At 54.8% G+C, this 21,130-nt stretch overlaps 8 protein-coding genes across 8 annotated transcripts; 5 read left to right on the forward strand and 3 right to left on the reverse strand.

The window, feature by feature from the left end:
- The first annotated feature begins 454 nt into the window (after positions 1-454).
- PV07_09829 (uncharacterized protein) lies at positions 455-3,801 on the forward strand. The gene has a single exon (XM_016397120.1). The coding sequence runs from the start codon at positions 1,167-1,169 to the stop codon at positions 2,565-2,567; it is 1,401 nt and encodes a 466-aa protein (XP_016244311.1). The 5' UTR covers positions 455-1,166; the 3' UTR covers positions 2,568-3,801.
- Positions 3,802-8,282: 4,481 nt separating this feature from the next.
- On the reverse strand, positions 8,283-10,511 carry PV07_09830 (uncharacterized protein). The gene has a single exon (XM_016397121.1). It carries the CDS (start codon positions 10,092-10,094, stop codon positions 8,682-8,684), a length of 1,413 nt encoding a protein of 470 aa, XP_016244312.1. The 5' UTR covers positions 10,095-10,511; the 3' UTR covers positions 8,283-8,681.
- An 842-nt stretch (positions 10,512-11,353) lies between these two features.
- On the forward strand, positions 11,354-12,401 carry PV07_09831 (uncharacterized protein; the record flags this gene model as incomplete). The annotated part of the gene is made up of 1 exon (XM_016397122.1): positions 11,354-12,401. One exon carries the CDS (start codon positions 11,354-11,356, stop codon positions 12,155-12,157), a length of 804 nt encoding a protein of 267 aa, XP_016244313.1. The 3' UTR covers positions 12,158-12,401.
- Positions 12,402-12,899: 498 nt separating this feature from the next.
- On the forward strand, positions 12,900-13,474 carry PV07_09832 (uncharacterized protein; the record flags this gene model as incomplete). The annotated part of the gene is made up of 2 exons (XM_016397123.1): positions 12,900-13,195; positions 13,284-13,474. Exons 1-2 carry the CDS (start codon positions 13,084-13,086, stop codon positions 13,472-13,474), a joined length of 303 nt encoding a protein of 100 aa, XP_016244314.1. The 5' UTR covers positions 12,900-13,083.
- A 698-nt stretch (positions 13,475-14,172) lies between these two features.
- Positions 14,173-15,134, forward strand: PV07_09833 (uncharacterized protein; the record flags this gene model as incomplete). The annotated part of the gene is made up of 2 exons (XM_016397124.1): positions 14,173-14,526; positions 14,707-15,134. 2 exons carry the CDS (start codon positions 14,173-14,175, stop codon positions 14,947-14,949), a joined length of 597 nt encoding a protein of 198 aa, XP_016244315.1. The 3' UTR covers positions 14,950-15,134.
- Positions 15,135-15,142: 8 nt separating this feature from the next.
- Positions 15,143-17,010, reverse strand: PV07_09834 (uncharacterized protein). The gene has a single exon (XM_016397125.1). The coding sequence runs from the start codon at positions 16,896-16,898 to the stop codon at positions 15,303-15,305; it is 1,596 nt and encodes a 531-aa protein (XP_016244316.1). The 5' UTR covers positions 16,899-17,010; the 3' UTR covers positions 15,143-15,302.
- Positions 17,011-17,220: 210 nt separating this feature from the next.
- Positions 17,221-19,279, forward strand: PV07_09835 (uncharacterized protein; the record flags this gene model as incomplete). The annotated part of the gene is made up of 1 exon (XM_016397126.1): positions 17,221-19,279. The coding sequence occupies one exon, from the start codon at positions 17,221-17,223 to the stop codon at positions 18,889-18,891; it is 1,671 nt and encodes a 556-aa protein (XP_016244317.1). The 3' UTR covers positions 18,892-19,279.
- PV07_09836 (uncharacterized protein) lies at positions 19,081-20,461 on the reverse strand. Its single transcript, XM_016397127.1, has 2 exons — positions 19,722-20,461; positions 19,081-19,660 (listed from the first exon to the last, which is right to left on the reverse strand). The coding sequence occupies exons 1-2, from the start codon at positions 20,158-20,160 to the stop codon at positions 19,539-19,541; spliced, it is 561 nt and encodes a 186-aa protein (XP_016244318.1). The 5' UTR covers positions 20,161-20,461; the 3' UTR covers positions 19,081-19,538.
- Positions 20,462-21,130: the final 669 nt, after the last annotated feature.

Below are 21,130 nucleotides of genomic sequence, written 5' to 3' on the forward strand. Positions count from 1 at the left end.
TTTCTTTTCTCTCAATTCAGAGCATGTCTGGCATGGCTGGCCGTTACTAGACCGACTAAAAAATGCTAGTTAGCTGCGTTCGAGAGCAGGAATACCATCCCAACGAGCCGTCCAATACCGGTCCTCCTACGCCTCTCCTACACCCTCTGTCTTCCCATCTTGCTCGAGTCCGCCTCATTTCCTAAACCCTTCCATACCTGGGTTGCTACAATCTATTCGTCCCTCCCAGTCCCGCCTCTCCCACTTTGATACGCCACTTCATCCTTCCCAGGACACATCCCGGTTCGTCACCTCAACCTTTCTCTAGCCTCTTCCTCCCTCCTCCCCCCTCCACCTCCCCAAGAGGGTCCTCGTCCGCTTTGTGGCCTTCGTAACGCGCGAGCAACCCACCGAAAAAGCTCGCACCCGGCCCTATCATCAGCCCAAAACGGCCGTCTCTTTTCGTTCTTGTGTATCAGAGCATCCCTATCCTGTCACTTTCGAACGGACCCTTACCTCGGACTGACCTCACACCCCCCTTCACGTCGCTTAACCTCTATTATTTCTCCGGTCCACTCGGTCTGTGTTGTTCAACTTTTTGGATTCAGGTACAGACCCTGTTCTGATTTCGGACCCTTTGCACTGTTGTATACCTCTGTGTGGTCTGGTCTGGTCTGGTCTGGTCCCTGCTGCGGTCGGTTGAGCAAAGATCCCACTCCAAAACTCTTTGTCTGCTCCAGCAGAAACGTAACCTCTTGTCCATCACCAAAGTCTAGTCTGGCCTCTGACACTTGCGTCCCTCGTCGCCAACCAACTTTCTCCAGTCGACAGGGCTCATGTCACTCTGGGGTTCTGGCGAAAAGCCCCAATTTCAACACCCTGGTAGACCGGGTCCATCCACCACTACTTCCACCCCATAACTGCTTGGTCTTCCCTCAAGGTGCACCATTATTTCGACAGCCTCTGAGCCAGAGAAGTGCCACTGCCGCCAATCCACGATTTTGTGGCTGCACGTCATTGCCAGCTTGCTCAGTCAACTCTATTTTCTGGCTGATATACAAATTTCCATTCCTCCCCAAGGGTGTGGACCGGACCAAAAAGCACGAGCACTAGCAGTCTTCTCTTGTCCTGCATGTCCGACAGCATACCTCTCCGTTGCTCGAACAGACCACTCGACAACCGCCTCCATGTTATTATCACTGGCCCCTCCTAACCACATGCAGCAGAACGACGTAAAACAACCCCATGACTATCCAATCTACCCTAAACCGACTCCTTCGCGATATTCACCTCCACCGTCTCCTCGCAACCTACCTCCCTTCTTAGAGGACTCGAGGATGAACAACTCTCACCGAGGGTTACCACCATTACCTGCTGGTCTCCCGGGTGCTCTCAGTCTTCCCCCTCCAGAACGAGGGCATTCGACAGCTCCTCCACTCGGCCACCTCCCAGCTCCGCCGTCTCAATGGGCTGGCCAGGATGAGTCCATGCGAAGTTGGCTCCATGCAAAGGCTGAGGAGGACCGCCGGAAGCAAGAGGAGGAGAAGACCCGGCAGGAAGGTCTGCGACTCGACCAAAGGCGCATCGAGCAGGATATGCTGAGGGAGTCTCTTCAAGGAGGGATTCCCCCACCGATGGTCCCTCTCATTTTTGCGGGCATTGGCGGAGGGAACCTTCCTGCTCATACTTTGGAGTGGGCGCAGCAGTATCTAGCGAGCTTGACGATCCAGAACCAGCAGCAACAGCAACAAATCCAAGCCCAGCAGCAGCAACTTCACCAGCAGCAACTACAGCAACAGCAGCAGATGTCGCCAGATATCCACCGAGATCGAATTATTCAGTCAAATCCTTACGCAGGACATCAGCCGCTACAAGCACCACCACCGCTCTCACAAGCACCTGCTACCGTTCAGGCAAGTCAGGGTCGCAGTTCTATATCTGGGCCGGTGACAGCTACCCCTACCGCACTCTCACGTCTCAACACCACCGATTTCATCCCCGGCTCGTTAGCAAGCCAGGCAGGCCGACAGCCAGTACACCCGCTGCAACAAGCACAGACTCCTGTGGCCGAGCAGCCGTCGGGACCAGGACTATTTTTCCATCACTGGACGCCGCCGAACCAGTCGTCTTCGTCGGCGGGAAATCAGCCCCCGACACCCTCAGCCAAGAGCACGCATGGGTCGCCATTCTCACAGCACGCAGGATCACATCTACGGTCGGAGTACCAAAACTCGCCAAAGAAACGCAAGACCGCGAGCGGACATTCGGTGCCTATTCCCCCTACCTCTCAGCCGTTGGATCCATCGCAGCCCATGTCGTCTCGGTCGTCCAGAGAACGAGAAATGAGTCCGGGTCATCGAAACAGGGCTATGCGGCATTCACGGCAGAATAGCGATGCCTCATCCCGCGAACAGGAGGTGGGTGGTCGCAAAATTGCTCGACCGAGCAGTCGTCAACAGCGCAGGGATGAGCTCAGCGGCGGAGCGGGGTCCAGCCCAAGAAGGAAATTGACGGGCTCCTCCACCAGTGGCTCGAGCGAAGACAATAATCCCGTTCGGTATGAGGGGTTAAAATCTGAAACGCGGTAATAATTCGAGGCCCTTGGCAGGCTCGGAGATGAAGTGACCGGCTCGGGGACAGCATATTGGCATGGCATTTCCAAAGGGGAGGTAGTGAATCTTTTCGCCGGGTTGAGCACACACATCCACGCCGTCGAGCTCTGGTTCTGATCGGGCGCTTTTGTTTGTGCGCACTCTCAAATCTACGGGTCTCCGCCGGCCGAGGCAATGTCAAGCATACCGGTTGAGAATGTACCTTCAACTTCCACGACCACCTCGCCTTTCGGTAGTTGGCGGGGGAAATCTACCATCCACCAAGACACCGGCACGAGTACATTGATCAGGCCACGCAGCCCATCAGCAGCTCCCAGGCAACCGGCATTAAAATCACACCATGTTACGAAATGTCATTCCCTGCTTCCTGAAATCCTTCATCTCGAGATTTGACCTGGCTTTCGGGCCACGATGACCTGGCTGGCCGTTTAATATCGCTTAAGGCGCTTGAGGCGCTGACGGGATATGAGCACAGATTTGGTGGAGCCTGGAAGTCGATTTGACGCGACCAAATCTGGGCAGTTGATGCCGAAGTGGGCGAGCTTGGGCGGAGGGGAATGCCCAAGGCGGTTTCTGGGCCATTTGACGTCGAATGATATGGGGGGTGATGGGGCACGATGGAGAATGATGGGCATGGCATAAGCGAGAGCAGGCGACGTGGAGGAGACGGAATGTGTTTCGAGGAAATGGCGCATCCTTCCGGAAGTTGCGCCGGCGACGATATGATTACGAGTGATTGCGGGCAGATTGGGCAGATGGTGGGAGGGATCGAGGCTGAAACTCGACCGAGCATGTCACCGGCGGGATGGCATTTGGTGCATGGAACAGCTGAGGGCTCCACATGAGATTTCGGTGATCAGCCACATGGGAACGCCTGCCATAACGCACGGACGGGGCGCCATGACGGATTGGGCGACTTGAAACACGGTATTTTGACGATTTTGATGACACCAGATAGAACAGGCAGGTAATTTGGGCGGGTTGTGTCTAGACTTGGGCGTTAGTTGGGTTGGATCACTCCGCTGCGACAAGGACAGGTACTGTAGTGGCAACTGCTGTGATTGCGCGTCGGGCCGCATTTTTTGAATTGCATCAAGGATGTTCAGGACATCAGGATGTTCAGGTGGATACAGAGGAGGGACGGTGATCATCTAGAGCGAGAGCCGTGGCCAGAGCGGTGGGGGGGAGCGCAAGACGAGGGATATAGAGGGAGATTGGACGACTATTGTTTTTTACTCATTGCGGCAATAAAATGGGTATGATGAAACCAAGATGAACCGTAGTTCTGTATAGCAGGAGGAAGGAGGGGGAAATGGGCATGCTTGTTGCCCAGCTGAAACATGGTCAGTGGACGTTTCAAATTGGTGGAGAGGAGGTAAACAACAACAAACCCACGCGAAACAATGGACCTAACGAGCCTGTGACACGCGTGGAACTGGTACTTTTGGTGCTACGGGCTGTTAGCTTGAGTGACTAAGTCATTGGCGCAGGGAGCAACTTCGGAGTCCGGGAAGCCACTCGTTTCAGGTGGCGAGATGCTAATTTGCGAGGGGCCTGGGCCCAGAGGTGCCTAAGTGGTGCCTACGAGGTACGCCGCCAGAGGCCCTCACACAGAGGCAGGCCGCAGACCGAGGCAGGGACGGTCACCAATTTCCACCAACAACCTCAGCTACACTTCACTGTCGCTTCACTTCCACCTCACCAACACCTCACATCACCTCAAGGATGGACTGGCTATTACCAGTGCTTGAGTACATCGCGCAGTCATAGTGTGCTTTTCTAAGAATCGCAACAGGGAAATGGTATCGGTGGACTTACATCACTGTACTAAGCAAGCACCTATACACCCACGCACGTACCTGTAGATTCATCCATATACCTCGTAGGAAGAAATTCAACTGAGGCACATAATCACAGTATACACATATCACCGACATCAACTCTTTCATGTGCAACCCCCCGCCCTTCTCTCCTTCGTCCTCCCCCTCGGCTCTTCCTCCCTTTTTGTTCGTTGTCTGGCCACCGCGGTGTAGCAACCCATCTCACAGAGTTTTGCAAACAGCGAAACTCAACTCAAGTCGACCAGTCGGCGGCGCCGAGCTGAAACTTTTCTGAGGTCTTGCCATTGCACTTTTCTTTTTGACCAGCTGAACTCGTCCACCGCCTCTCTTTACACTCGTTGACACCGGTAAATAAGATTTCTCTGAACTATCTAGGCCGTGGTCGCTTGTGGAAAGGATAAGCAAATGATCCCTTCCCACTGTTGGCCCATACTGACTCTGTCCGAGGGCTTTCGGGTCGCCAGCCAATGGCGAATCGAAAGTTACCACTGACAAGGAGTGCTTCAGAGAAGCCTTCTCGCGCTCATGCGACATACTTCGCAACGGCCACTCAATGCATCAGCTCGAGTTCTATTCCACGCACTAGAGCTCTCGCCTTACGATTGGACTCTCGATGTCCTGAAGGAGACACCTCGTCATTTCCCCTCGTCTCCAATCCGGTCCAGGATGGACAGGCCAATCGATAGCCAATCATGAATCTCTGCGCTAAACGTCGTTCGACAACCATTACTTCCACACTCACGCTGGGCAAAGTGAATGTCATTCGGCTGAACTCTGTCTCAGTTTTCGAGTGCGCATGACCACACGGCCCTCTTCCAAACGACCCTTCCTGCTTCCCAGACAACGTCTCTCAATGGCCCCTCTCCGTCGCAGGCAAATACTCAGCTTCATGTTCCAGAACAAGGGGAAGAGTATCGGACGAGCAATATCAGCCGAAGTCGGCGGGGCCGAGACTGGATATGCGGACTTGCTATCAAGTCTCCCTGATCAATGAACCCATTGGCGATGGCTGATCCTACGTCTACACGCGAAACCCCTCCAGCTGAAGCGGCCAGCTTTGCCCGTATTCGCAGGGATCACGCCCATTACCCGTTGTTCTGGCATCACCCCGCCTCTCTCCTACGTCTTGTCCTGATCGAGGGCCTCACGTACTTCGGGCTATACTGTACTACGTTTCGGGATAACGTGGCTATCAGGGCATCCTAAATCGCCCGTTGCGGCGTCAGCAAAGAAAAGAAACTACGATGACGCTACGAGTCACAAGGAGGGACTTTTCGCCTACAGATCTCTCAAATGTCGTTGACTTCAGACGAATCATGACCCTCGACTCTCCTGGCGAATGGGAAACCCTCCAGGCCCGCTGCAAGATGCCAGATCCACCTTCCAGAATGTGTCATGGAAGATCTCGAAGAACGAGATCGAGCTATAATGTTGCGCATCCAGCTTGGACGGGTCTGCATCCATCGCGACCCAAGTGTCTGGAAGCGAAAGTGTTCCGTCGCCAGAACCCATGGTTTAACCGTCAAAACATCGCATGATGGGGGCCGTTGTGGCTAGCTGAGGGAGCTGAGGGTCGGCCGCTGTGAGCCAACCATCGTTACCTGTACCACCCGCTACCTGTGCTGTTACCACGAGACATGTAATCGAGGACACTTGATTGGTGCACGGGCCACCAGGCTGTCTTTCTCAGGGGTCACAAAACGCATGATATGGTTGGGTTGCTTGACGTGATCGGGCGATGAAAGCGGAGTCTACCTCGCGATTTGCGTTCAAAGTAAACGGGCAGCAACTCCACCCGTGCCAATGATCGAGGTCACCAGTTCTGGCGTCATTTGGGCGAGAGGAGTCCTACGAAATGGAGCGGAAACCAAATCTTGTCGCCTTACCCAGCGCCAGTGGAATGAGCGCCGAGAACAACCCTTCAGCACCAGCCACATTAACGACTTGAGGCTGAAGGATCCTCCATCTCAACACAGAGTAAGTCGTTGGGCGATCGCCCCATCGTCCGCCTCATCCCTTCCTTTCGTCCATTCCTCCGGTAAGCAGCCGGTTCCTGTGTGTGCGACTGCGCATTCATCTCTCTGACTTGGTCTCCTCACGTCGACGCATTCCACCCTAATGCACTCGATGCGCCCGAGACGACACCTCGACACTCTGTGCCCTTGATATGAGGATTGATTCTCCAACAGTTGCGATGCCCTGTGAGGCTGGCGTATCCTGAGTGTCTCTCCGAAACGCCCTCGCGCCTCAGGTTTCGGCGCATCGAGCTCAAACCTCTGAAAACGTTCCACGAGACTACGATCCGCGGCATGGACGTGCGCCTTCCGTCGACCTCTCCCTTCTTCCTCGCCATCCCTTCCTAAGAGCGGCTGCACGACTCGGGCGTATTGTCTGCGATCACGTTCCAAATTGCGTTGAGCGGCGCTCGACGTTGGCTGAATCTGTCGTTGCGCCCGCGCCTGCATAGCCCGCGGATTACAGCGTCTTCCTCCACACAGACTCCCCGCCGTCTCGACCCGCAGGTGCACAATCTCACGGTAGAATTCACGCCATGCCTTGCACTAGCTGAGGGGTGATTGCCTGCAGCACTCTCGCAGCGGGCACAATGATGAATAATTTGACTCTACCCGCCGTGCGCAGGTAGGGCTGAGTACCACTCAGGTCGCTTACAAGCATTAGTTAATCAATGGCCAAAATGCAGCTTTCGAATTCGAAAAATCCCTACTCAGAATCGCTGTGGTACCGTCTCCTGCAGCTGCAGAACAATAATGTTTTGCGGCTGAACCTCTTCCACTGGTTTCACCTATCCAGTCCACCAGAGGAGGAAGCCATCTCTCGTGAAGTTGCTACCGGAATACAGTTCACAACTGCGACTCGCTGAAGCGACTGCGCTTGGCGACAAGAGTGAAGATATCACATTTTGCTGCTGCTGTGGAGTTCAATTTCTCCTTGTGTGCTCTTTGGCTTGCTCTCAGGGCTGGTTGTTCCGTCTATGCCACGGAAATCCCATTGTCAAGACATCCATATGGCCGGGTGGCCTGCACTACACGAGCGATTCAGCATCAGGGGCATCGGTTTGACTGACGGCGAGTGAGTGGCATGGCGTACAGCTGAGCCTCAGCCTCATATTGATTGCCTTGTCTGCCGCTGATTGGCGGGCCTAGCAGTCTTCAGCCGTAGCCCTCCAGCTGGTCTTTCGCCCCCAACTTTGGACCAACAGGCCGTTTCTTTCGTTGGGCTTGCACCGTCTCAGCTTCACTCGGCCTCGACCTTCTGCTTGTCTCGCTCAGCCACAGAAACTTTCCCCCTTCTCAAGACTGACCATCTAAATGCCTCTTCTGATTATCCTGGTATCAAGCTGAGACTGCCTAGACATCACGACTGGAAAATACCGCGAGCCGGTGATTTTCGGTCCAAACTCGCTTAATATCGCCCGACCGAGCCCTGCTCGAATCGCTCCCACGGATCCCATCTCCTCCATGAAGGAGGCCGTCGACTCTGAGCGGTGACGCACATTCTGCAATCCAGATGCAGTCCGCCCTGTACAGGAGGCCTGTGTCCTGACACACCTCTGTCTGATACGCCGTGGAGTTTGGCTTAGTCGCTCCCGCTGGGCGTCCAATGGACATGATGATGATGGCACGAACGTCGAACAGCTCAGTGAGAAATGCGACGAGAAGGGGAGTTGGACGAGAAGGATGGAAAGAGGGAGTGAGGGAGGGAGTGAGGGAGGGAAGGAGAGAGGGAAGGAGAACAAAAGAAGACATCAAGCCAGCAACGCAACTGCGATGATTGCCGCCCATCACGTTTCTTTCATGTTTTGCATGTCTTTTCATTAGCTAGCAGTAGAAAGCTATCAAGGAGACTCGTTTCGTGCGAAGGCGCATGTAGAACATGTAGAGTATTTATGTGTGTATATATATATACGTTGTCAATGACCCGTTTGATGCCTCAGAAAGCGCGGAACAACAGGAGAAGAAGTAGCGGAACGCCCTAGGAAATGCAATGTCGTGCAGCGGGATGGAGCCGTCTTCCGTCCCTGTCTCCCTGGTCCGCCCAACGTTGATGGCCAGATTGTTAGATTGTTAGATAGAAAGGGTAGAGTAGAGCTTGTTGGAAGGGAATGAGAGGCAACGGCGGCAGTCCCCCTGATTCGGAACAGGACCATCCGCAAATTCAATAGCAGATCCCCTCGACCACCGTAAAAGCTCTCTGGTCGGGCAAGGGGGGGTTTGTTTTTGGAAAATAATCAGGCGAGCAGGGTCTTCAGATTCGCCAGCGCGGCCTCGAGCAGCTTGGGCACGTAGCCCTGCTTCTTGGCCGCGTCGACGAGCTCGACGACCTGGGGGACGACGTCGGCGCCGCCGAAGTTGTCCCTCGCGTACTTGCGGAAGGCGGCCTCGATGCTGCCGCCTTCGACGGAGGCCTCGTCGAACGCGCGCGGGATGACCTCGGAGAAGACGGTGCTGCCGCCCGCGGCGCCCGAGATGATGTTGAACCACTGCTTCTTCTGCTCCGGGCGCATCAGGTCCAGGGCGTGCGCGAACTGGGTCGTCTCGAACGCCGAGATCAGGTGGATCGCGGCGTGCGCGGTCGCCAGCGTGCGGATCATGCGCTGCTGCTGCTGCTGCTCCTGTTCGTTGGTCGCGACCGGGTTCCCCGCCCGCTGCACCACCAGGTCTGCCCGGTCCGAGTCGAAGCCCAGGTAGTACTGCGCGATGCAGCTGTCGTCGGCGGCCGCATGGGTCTTCATCACCTGCGTGATGACGTCGCTGGCCGCGTTGAGAAGTGGCAGGTCGACGCCCAGCCGCACCTCCTCGTCGCGGATGATGCCCACGTCCTTGTTGATGATGGCGGTCGCGGACGCCATGGGCGGCGACGCGCTCAGGATCCGCGGCCCGCGATTCTCGAACATCCAGCTCCACCCCAGAGGCATCTTCCCCGTCGAGGCGTCCTTGGTGGTCAGTGTGTCATAGAACTTTTGTGTGTCGACGCCGAGGATCGCCGCCAGCCCCATGATCTCCGACGCGGAGGGGATATGGATCCCGCACATGACTTGGTTCAACGCCTTGGCCGATTGGCCCGCGCCGAGGCCGCCGGGGATGGGGAAGAGCGTCTTGCCCTTGCTGGCCACGTTCTCGAGCACTGTCTTCGCATTGGGTTCCTGGAGGTTCTTCATGTCGTCCGAGGATACCATGATCGTCAACGTGCCGTTGATAGATCGCGCCACGCCGCCGGACACGGGGGCGTCGATCAATCGCACATCCGGGCGGTTGAATTCGCCCGTCAATCGCTCACGTACGGTCGACGGCTGGGTCGGGGGGATCGTCGCGTGGATGATGACTGTGCAGTCTTTGGGGAGGGCGTGGACCGCTCCGTTGTCGTCGAATAGAGCAGAGTGGACGTGGTAGTGGTTAGCCACCATGAGACACACTACCGAAGCGTTTCTGACCGCTTCCGCGGGTGAGCTGGCCGTTTTGGCGCGAGACTCCGGTATGTCGTCGCAAGTCGCCCGCCAGCGGTCCAGCGTCGGCCCGTAAATGTCGAAACCCGTGACTGGGAATCCCGTCCGGACCAGGTGCGTCGACATGGCGAAGCCCATCGCCCCGAGGCCGATGAAGCCCACTTGGGGGAACTGGTTCGCTGTTGACATGACCGCCATTGCTGCCTGATGGGTGTGTGATAGTATTATAGCAAATTTCTGTTTCCCGGATCGGGCGACGGGAGAGGATTGCTAGTTAGAGAGCGGCCACCTTGTATTCTGAGCAGGATTACGAAGTCCGGGTAATATAGATGTCGTTCGGGAGATTTTCCCACGCGGATATCCCGTACAGGAGGCAGGCAAAACGTAACGGTCAAAAGGGACGTCAATGAAGGGATCAATGCCTGAGTATGGAAGGTTAGTCAAGATTGTCGTTCAAATAAATACTTGCCGACACATGTTTCCTGTCGTTCCCCTACGGGTAAATGCCAATGGCCACCCGGTATATGTCGGTGCAGAGACCGATGCCTGGAGAGCCATAAGGTGGAGATGCCTGGCAAAGTGTGGAGGACTTGCAGACTTGATCTTTCTCGGCTGATGGGATGGTGGAGAGAATGAAGAAAAACCTGGACGAGGCAAATGCCGGCGGCGTCGCTCGGAGGAAATGCCGCTCAAACACTCACGTGACTGCAGTCAACATGTTTACACGTGACTATGTCATTTGAATTGCTCCAACTTCTCGTCTTTTGAAAGCCGCCCTCCTCGTCCACGTCCACATCCTCCTCCTTTGCCTTGTACAAGAACCTCCCATCCATCGAACTGCGATTTACCGCTGTTTGCCTTACCTGAATCCGTCCGGTGTTCACCGTAAACACAGACATACCGAGGCGCTGCTGCGGCGGAGTCCCAGGAAGCCTTTTCCAAGATGAGGCTTCGCGTTTGCAAGCCACCGCGCCCGGCTTTCCTGTACAGAGCTAGGAAGTGTGGTTCTCTCACACCCTCTCAACCCGGTCTGTGCAACGTACCAGACTGCGCCTGCAATGTGCTTTGAGCCTCGGAGTACCTTTTGCAATGCCGCGTGACAATGCTTAAGCCGCCTCACTCCCTAGGCCCGTGTGGCTTGTCTCGTCTCCAGCCTCGATTGGCCTGATATTCGAGTCTCGCTAACCGGACAGCTCGATCCCCTGTCGGAAAAGGCAGACTGCCAGCAAATTCTTACATGCAGTCGACATCTTTCGCGGGGCAACGTGCAGGAACGCGGAATTGGCATGCTCAGCCTTGAGTTGCCTGGTTCGCCTTCTCCCACCACAAGTGAACCTGTCTATAACATGTAGCTACTTCCCTCAGGCACTTTCTTCTTCTGCAACCACCCCTCTTTCACGTCTCAAATTTCCCTAAAAAGCAGGCACTGAAGTTGATCATTGGAAGATACCGCTAAGATGCCTGCCAACAACTCTTCTAAGAAACTTGTCGGCCACACTAAAACCAAACGGGTCGAAACTCGGCCCAGCGGCAAAAAAGACTATGAAGATGACGGCAATAGGTCACTGAGCGACTGTTCCTCCATGGTCTCGGCTTATCGCTATGAGACACGCAAGGCGCCCAAGGAGCCGCAGCGATACGAGGACGAGGGTAGACCGCCCTCGTTTCCACCCGACTCTAGATCCCCGCGACATATTCTGGATTCATCTCGAGCAGCAGAACGTCAAGCACCGGCTCAGAATCCCTCGACTGGCACTTATCTGCCCATATACGAGGCTATTATCGTGCTTCGCAGGCACGGTATATCGGTAAATCTTGGGCCGGATGGACTCAGAGCCATCGCTCAGCAAGGTCCCCTTGAACCACGGCCAGTGAGCCACAATCACAAGTACAGCCCTCAAAATGTCTCCACTGATGTGCATCACCCATCTGCGCAAGAGCAGCAAGCCATCACTGAGGCTATTGTTTTTATTGTCTGGGAATGTGGGGGACAAGTTGACATACCCGGTTTCGATCCTCAGCCAGCCATGCAGTGCAGTACTTGCTCCAATCCAATCCCTAACTCGATGCCCAGCCCTGTCTCTCCGCGAAGGGATGTTGATGAGCACAGCAACGGGAACCGCAACTCATACCAAAATATTCACAGATCCCATGCAGAGACATTCGAGCCAAACAATCAAGGAGGCCACATCACCATCGGCCTCGAGAGTGCCTATGACACCCGGCGAAATGAAAGCAATTGGGGGGGCCACGGTCGGTGAAGCTGAGCCATATATCGCCCTGGACTTCTTGATACTTACTTCTCCGGGCTCACGGGCTGCTGATGTCTCGTTACATTCTTTTCTTCGTGCGGGTATTTGACGCAGGCCTTAGGCCTCTGGTAGAGGGTTTTGATCCCTCTGTTGTATATTACCATTGGGCTTGTCGACTGGCATTTACGGACGTTGATGGGCCAGTCATCGTGAGTGTCTTTGTACCACACTTTATTGGGGCCATTTGGCCGTGAGGGATTTGGTGGGCTACCAGCCTGTCTCAGTGTTTTTGATAGAGGAACATTTTCTTTCCACACATATTCCAAGAATTGGGCTTTCTGTGGCCAGCTCTTCAGCTCTTCAGCCTGATGCTCGATCCTCAGACCCCTGTCGCGTTTAGTGGGCTCGAGAGAGCAGGGGTGACCCTCGCTCGACATACGTCATGGCGACAATCCACCATGTGCACCAGACCATCCACGTCTCGTCGCCCTCCTCCTCTCCCCTAGTTCTCTTCCCTTCACCTCCAAAACACCTGGGCATCCGTCACTCTACAAGTGTTGATTCGTTCCGTGGGTAGCCATGGTTTCTCCTTCACATGGGTGGGCTGTGCAACCGCAAATATCTTGCATGCGAGAGGTGACGTACCAGCCACAGCCAGGCTGCTCACCGTGCCACATGCCTGTCTTTCGCACATGATGGCATCATACAGTGCAGGTCGTCTGGAGTGTTTTCTACCTGCGAGATCGTCCTCGTTAAGGACCCTATCTAAAGCTTGATGTGCTTCTGATTTAGTTGATCCTACCCACTCGAGCAACAGAGTAAACATCTTCCCACAATCTCTGGCCCATCCCTTTTTGACGTGGCAGCCAAAAAAAAGAACTACGACAACAACCACCTACACCAGCTCTGCAAACCGCTGCTGAACACGATACGTCATGGAAGGCGCAAAGAACTGGTACAACAAGCAATACGAGGCCTGGGTGCCGTGGATCGAGGATAAGGTTCTGGGCTGGTTCGGTGAGAACAAGACCAGCTATGTCGCCAAAGGTAGGAGACAGCAGAACACCTCACACAGCCCACAGTCACTTTAGCATTCTACCTGATGTGGCCGTCTGCTGACTGATATACGATGTAGACAACCTCAACAAGACCAAAATCACCGGCGACGAGAACGTGGACGCCATCCAGGACGACGTCAACAAAGGCGTGGGGGGACAATTCGGCAAGGGTGGCTTGCTTGAAGGCGTGGGAACTCTGACGAGCAAAGAAGTGCTCAACAGGGGGGAGCGAAAGGGAAAGAACGAGGAGGGCGGATATGGACTGTGAGGAGAGATATGGAGGCAAATCCTACCCTGCCAAGCGCGGAGGCCTGAGTTTTGCGCTGTAAGGGCTACGGGTATCATGTTCTTGTTCAGCGGTATGTGGGATGGAGGTTTGTTTCCTCTACAAGAGTGTTATTCTTTTTTGATGATACCACGATACATCGGATCTGATGACCAGTGCATGACCAGCGGCCTTCCTCTAAAATTATGTTTGTCTGACGCGAGTTGACCGTAGACAATCTGCCCATGAACCCTGGTCAGACGGCGCCCTTTCTCGAGTTTCCCTTATGCCAAACTGGCTGATGAAACCATCATCCCTTGCTCAACCTTCACATTGAGACAACCAAACAGAGATCGACGTTGTTTCCTTGGGCTCGCATTCAACGATGGATGTATTCTCCTCGTCCTGTAACGAGAGAAATAAATGCCGCTCATACAATATGGCTGGCGGGACCCAGCTACTGACGCACAGATCCGCGATGTACGTTATGCTCCCGCCGATGGCATAACGCAACTACATCTTGGTGTCCACAGGCACATAATGGACCTATTGGTACATATAAGACTGTGAGGGTGTCGCGCACTCTCCCCCAAAGCATTCAACAGCATCCGCTATTAACCTCTGGTTCTGTGGCAATTCTTCAGCAGCATCCATCCCACAAAAACATCGCGAATCCATAGCCCGGCCGACCATCACGCGCAATGTCTTCCACCACGATGCAACCCACGCCAGCTCTATCCGATGCCGCCGTCTCCTCCCAATCTAAGACCGGGACGACGGCCGCCGGGAGCAGAACATCGCCCGCCTACTTCTCGTCGTACGCCTTCGCCCTGCACTCGGTGCCGATGGCGTACATGCTCTCGGTCCCGCCGCACGCGTACCTGTTCGCCCGACTGATGAAGGCGTCCGGGTACGCGTACTCGAACCTGGTGCCGCGGGCGCAGCTGCCGACGCTGGCGCCGACGCTGCCCAAGGCCACGGCCGACATGCTCTGGCGCGCGCGGGGGTGCCACCTGAATGCGCTGGAGGGGTTTCCTCTGTTTGCGGCTGCAATGGTATGGAAAAGCTTTCTTGCCACGTCCCCTCGTCCTCATCCTCCCTCTTCCCTCCTTTGTTCCCTTACGTTTCTCCCCCAAGTTTCAACCAAGCCACAAAAGGAGTATCACACAAACAAACAAACCAAAAAAGAAAAACGAAAGCTAACGTCACCGACTGTTTGTCGTGTCGGGCAATAGATCGCAGGCACCCACGCCAAACTCGACGCCAGGGAGCTCAACACCTGCGCGGCCGAGTACCTCGTCGCCCGCACGCTGTACAGTGTCCTGTACATGACCGTGCGCGGCGAGCGGGCCAGCTACCTGCGCTCGGCGGTCTGGGCGTGGAGCTTCGGCATCCCGGTCTACGTGCTCTGGAAGGCCGGCAAGAGGTTCGTCGACGGGGGTGACGGGGCCGCCGAGAAAGAAAGGGAGAGCCTGTAGAGAATGGAGCGGTGGGGAAATATTCAAGGGGGAAGAAGGGAAGGCTGGGAATATGGACGGGATTGTTGTGTAAGAGAAAGACGCGGCGCGGATTGGGATCAAATGCGGCTGGATACATACAGCCCAAGGCATTAACGTCGGAAAAAGTGTATGAAAGCGGGAATCTCAGCAGTGCGATCCGTTAAAGAGGCAGTGGAGGTAACAAACATCTCTCGTTGGCGTTGGACATGGCCAAATGCTCCTGTACTTATAGTAATTCTAGACGGCGCAGGAAAGTAGCTGCTCTCGCGTCTGATGATCTCCAACATATATAAACACACACAAGAAAATGCTCCAGCTTGATGCTGATTTCGCTAATCAATTTTCTTTTCCTTATCCTGCTCTGCTTCCTCAAGAGCTTGTGCACCCTTCTTTCCCTTTGCTCTCTTTTCCGTCGCATACCGGACGCTCCTCGACCACCCTGCCGTCACTGCTCCTTTGACGCTTTGCACAAAACTGGGCCACCGAATCGTGTGCTCAATGACCTGTTTGACTTCTTCCCTCAACCCGCCGCCTTCGGTATCCTGGGCGATGCGTTGCTCAAAAGGCCCACCTTCTCGCCTGCGAATGCGATCGGGGTCTTCATCTTTGGTCTTCTCGAGCATCTTGTTGAACTCGCCTCGTGGGATTTTGAATTTGGATTGATATTCAAAGTAGAGCTTCTTTCGGAAGGCGTTGGGAAGGCGGCGGACCATGTGCCCCCGGGTGACAGGGTCCATGTTTTGAGCCAGTCTGGAATTCACGGTTGGGTCATCGAGCCAGTCTCTGTTAGAGCAGGCCGGATCATTGAAGGATATATTGGGGAGATTGTCAATCAGTGGCGCGTACAGCCGCCGGAAATTGGGTAGCTGGTGTTTGACAATGTTCTCGACCTTTCGAGGGTCATCTCCGCCGATGCTCATTCGTGGATCGCCCATGTACGAAATTCCCGCGATGGTTGAGTACAGTTCCTTCTCGGTGAACTCGGGTGGAAGGAGAAGTAAAGCCGTGCGAACTGCGGCGATTAGGTTGACTTGATTTGCAAGGCGGACTGCCGGGTTGTCCCGCAATATCTTCACAGGCTTCTGTAGGCGACCGGCGAGATATAGAGTGTCCCATTCCGATAGATCTCTGCAGAGAGTATCCAAGTTGACCACTCCATATTTGATCAGAGTTCCATTGACAGTGACGTAAGGGTTAAAGTAGACTCCGGCCCCGAACGAATCTTGAACTTTGGAGACCGCGTAGGATCCCAATGACCCCAACCAGCTATAGTGATCTCGGTGCTCGTGTAGATTCAGAGAATGCCAGTGCTGGCTATAGGACACTCCGAAGATAAAATCAATCATTTTTTGGTTCCCATCCTGAACTTTGGCTACAGCCTCTGGCGGGTTTGGATGCAAGTTTTTGGAACCTCCGCTTTTTCCCGCGCTTTGCGGAAAGACGCCTGAGCCATAGGCAAAGGCGTAGCGGATGGGCGCCCGAAACTTCCACAGGATTTGTCTCAATGCCTCCTTGAACTCTTCATTGATGATGATGTGTTGATTGACCCCGAAATCCTTGCCGGGTAGCTCGGAGAACTTTGAGATGCTAAGATCAGGATTTTCTTCCCAGTCGGTTGGGGTCGACGTAGAAGAGGGAGGTTTAGAGAAGCCGCGAGATGAAGCAATCTGCTCGGAGGAGGCAGGCTTGCTGGTGGTCGACTGCTCGCTCGGAGACGCACTGGGGCTCTGCTTCGCTTGGGCGGCATCAAATCCTGGAGGCGGTGCACTACCACGGCCACGTTCTTCCTCGACACTAGCATACTGCCTAATGCCCAAGTTGAAGGGGAAACGCTGAGTGGCGGCGAAGATAGGTAGTCGTCGAGGGGTGCTGTAAAGTTCCTGGAGCCCCCTCTTGCCCAAGATGCTGGGCACGACCCGTAAGGTCATGCTTGAAGAATTGGAGTCTGTTGCTTCGAGGATGCAACCATTTCTTAGATCTCTTGAGCCCTCTATAGCATTGCTTCACCAGTCATGTCCGTTTGCTGTGGGCTGAGGCATGCGCAGGAGAACAGAGATGGGGTCTGGCCTTTCTGGCCCTGGAGTGAAATATGAGGCGACACAACAGGAAAGTCACGCGAGCGCTTCACGTCATCCGCCAAGCCCTACGCGGCCGAATTCGGCAGAATCAACAAACACTGGCAGCATTCAACTTCAATGCACGGATTTTTACCTTCCTTGATATAGATTTTACAGCATTACGGATAATCCAATGGAATACGCAACGTACGAGTCGCGGCTCGCGACTTTCGAGCCTCCGTCGAAACGATCGAAGCTAGGATGGCCGCATAAGACACCGACGCCGGAAGAACTCGCGCGAGCTGGCTTCTACTACAAACCCTCCAGCGCCAGCAATGATAACACCATCTGCTACCTTTGCGAAAGACAGCTTGACGGATGGGAGCCGGACGATGATCCAGCAGGAGAGCATTTAAAACATTCAGGCGACTGCGGCTGGGCGATATTGATGAGCACTGGTCAAGATGCTCAGCGCGACATCAGCACAATGGAAGACCCCACGGGACAGCTATTTGCAGACGCGCGCCGAGCTACCTTCGCCGTCGGATGGCCACACGAGTCAAAAAGAGGTTGGCGATGTAAGGTTGAGAAGATGGTTGAAGCAGGGTGGCATTTTGCGCCGATACCAGAAAGCGAGGATTATGTGTCCTGCGCATTCTGCAAACTGTCTCTTGATGGCTGGGAACCAAAAGATGACCCTTTCGACGAGCACTATCGGCGATCTCCAGGTTGTCCCTTCTTCCACTTCGCGGGAACCACTGCACCAGCGAAACGCCCGAAAGCAAAGAAAGGCCGCACATCAAGAGCGTCACGTTCATCAAAAGCCTCGACACGATTGTCGACACAATCAAACACGCAAGACTTGACGACTCTGTCAGAAGCTCCGAGTAATGCCAACGATCTAATACCTGAGCTCGATGACTCGATAGATACGAGCACTATGTCGGTTATGTCGGTTATGTCGACAGCGTCTACCGCCACGAATCGAGCCAAGCGGAAGGCTGCTGGCGGCCGATCGAAAGCGACCAAGTCGAAGAGAACAAAGACCACCAAATCGACAAGGGCGAAGAAGGAAGAACCCCAACCTGAACCGGAGGAAATGAACGAAGTAGAGGTTCCTACACAAGTTGAGCCCTACCAGGTCTTGACCAGACCTGAGGAGGTGGATCTCGAGCCGGAAATTCAATCTCAAGGGCAACAAGCTCTACCCAGCCCAGCGCCCACACCTCCCGCACAGGTGTCATATCCGTTGCTGAATGAGAACAATACTCCCCCGCGGATTTCCAGTGAACCTCGCCATCTAAGTCCTCTTGGCCCACCACCTCAGGCATCACCGACTCCTGTGAAGACACGTCTATCCACATCTGCCGTAAGGAGTACGACACCGAAACCTACCAGCAGCAAAATTGAATTGGTTCGTCCCGTGTCGCCAATACCACAAGCTAACAACAACTCTTCCCCTGCTCCCTCGCCTTCAACTTCAGACATTGAAAATGCGCCGCCCTCTACGCGCCCTGCTTCCGAACGTCCTCCTGCTCCCCCAAGCTCCTCCACTCCCAGCCGCCAACATCCAAATACATCCTCTCCGGATCAAGGCGCGGCAATGCCGAAGTGGACGCCCGCGGATATTGAACTGGTTTTCACTCCCACGTCGCCGCAGAAGGCCGATGCAGATATACTTCTCGGCTTGACGGGCTCCCAACTCTCCACCGACGAAAAGAACATGACGGTGCAGGAATGGATCGAATACATTGCCAAGCAGACGGAGGAGGGATTGAGAGCGGAGGCGGAACGGGTGGTGGGAGTTTTCGAACGCGAGGGCGAGAGAGCGATGAGTGTTCTTGAAGGGATCGTCTGTGCTTGAGGAATAGGAGGGAAGGAATGGACTTGATCCAGTGGATTGGTGTAGGCGGTGCTTCCGATTGACGACGGGATGGACTACGCAGAAAGTCAAGTGTTTGTTTATGTACATGCCTTTTTGGGGGGTGGGCATATGGATTGGGCCATGCCAGCGCGTTGTCAATCGAGTAGAGCATCACAGGCTCCGGAGTCACGCGTTTGCATATCTGTCGGCGTTACGGGCAGGGCAACTAGCATGGAGTTCGGTGGATCCTTGTTTCTTCAATGCGATGTTGGATAAAACACCCTCGATGGATCCAGACTGACCGGCCCGGGGCCGGAAAGCATTCCATGCGTAGAGGTTTTTGGAACCAATTCACGAAATTGAATGGGGGACAGGAACTAGCAAGTCCGCGAATGCTTCAGTCTTGAAATCATCGTTTGAGTTCATCTTTTTTTGGAGGCTCTTTTGAGCATCTACTGTAATGCTCGCCCCACTCGTTCGCTCATGAAAGCAAAAACATAGTCAGACATCGTGACGAGAACAAAACAGACGTCGGGCCCTTGGAGCCCACCACCACCACCGGCATATGGTATGGAGGACTCAATCATCGCTGTTTTTCTTGCGATACAAGTACCATGGAGGATATCGCTGTCCTCCAAAACATCGGATCACACAGCAATGTCCGCCCCGACAAAGTCCTTCTCTTCAATTAGCTGGCTCTTGGACTGCGTGCTCGTCCCGGACATGGCGGCGTCGAGGGAGCGGAAATTGGCAAGTTCCTGCATTTTGGCTGTATCCCGGATTAGCACGATTTCCCATGATAAATGGTTGTGTTACTGCTTTCAACTCACTCTCACTGACGGGGCTCGTTGTGAAAATGGCCTTCTCCCGCTCGCCCAAACTCGGGTAAATGCCCTCGTTGATCAATATCTCCGCGAGCGATCGCCTGTTCGCGTCCGTGGCTTTACCCTGAGAGATCAGCTCTTGCCTCGCCTTCTCCAGACACTCGCGATAGTACTCGGCGTGGTTGATGTTGCAAACTTGGTCCCAGCTGACGGACTTGTGGATGGGGCAGAAATGCCGGGAGCAGAGCAGGCAGGTCTCGAGGTATTTGGTGGTCGGGGAGAAGTCGCCGGGGTTCTGCTCGTCGCAGAGGTAGCATTGCTTGACGAGGGCGGGTTTCTGAGGCCGCTCCTTCGCGGGCTCGGTTCTGGGAGCGGAGACGGTCGAGGTTGGTGCGCCGGGGGTGTTGATCACAATAGTAGGAGGTGCTGGCGCCGAGGCTGACATCTTGAATAGAGGATCTTGTGCGAGCGTAGACTGTGTAGCTCAAACGGCGTGCCTGTGACGAGGATCGCACTCCAGCAAGGACAGAGTGAGAGGGATCTAGAGTCGAGCTCGGTGGTTTGTATAGTTGTAGCACAGCGGGGGAATACGAGGATATAGCCGGCCTGACGAGCAGATTCCGAACTCTGGGACGGTGATCAGGTCAATGTCTTACTCTTTTGCTTGGATAGAAGGTTGACAGAGAAGTTGACAGTGCTACAAAAATAAATAAAGTCAGCTCTAGGCCCTATTTATTCGGTTCTCGGGCGTCGTGCATGAAGCATGTCGGCTCCTTGCTGCTGGTGTTCAGCTTGACGAATGTGCCTTGGCCTTGAGGCCCGCATACAGCAGGGCACGACAAGCCCCGCAAAACTCGGTAGCTCAAGGGCTCAAGGCTCTAGGTTACGAATGTGGCTTGCCAAGGAGGTCTGGCTTTGGGATGGTGAGGCATCGGCGGTGGCCTATCCCCCGCCATAGAGGCTGAAGAGGAACAAGAGCATGATGCGGCTGATGCGGTTGGTGTTTCGGTGCCCGAGAAGGGACAAACAATGACACGATGTTAAGGGTAAGGCGCCCCAAACACAGATACAAACGGTCGCATGCCGTTGGCCAGAGCGAGAAGGAGGCGAGCAGACCCTGATAGACAAGCGGCCAAGGGAATCAGGAGGGGCCATAGAGAAGAGAGCATGCGTCAATCGTGGATGGTAGGTGGATAGCCTTGGATGAGATGGTGGGAGGAGGCCAATGTTTGCCTGGCGCAGGGGGAGAGCGCAGGCTGGTGGCCGCAGTTTGTGAGTTGCAGGGCAGAAGACAGGGCTGCCATCGTCATTACTATTGGGGGTCGGAGGTCGGCAGTTCTGTGGCGCCGACTCGCCGTCTACACAGTATCTCGACATTGCCTGCGCATCAAGTTCCCTATGCCATGGCACTTGTA

The sequence above is a fragment of the Cladophialophora immunda genome (assembly GCF_000835495.1).
Source record: "Cladophialophora immunda strain CBS 83496 unplaced genomic scaffold supercont1.6, whole genome shotgun sequence".
In the NCBI taxonomy this organism is placed as follows: domain Eukaryota; kingdom Fungi; phylum Ascomycota; class Eurotiomycetes; order Chaetothyriales; family Herpotrichiellaceae; genus Cladophialophora; species Cladophialophora immunda.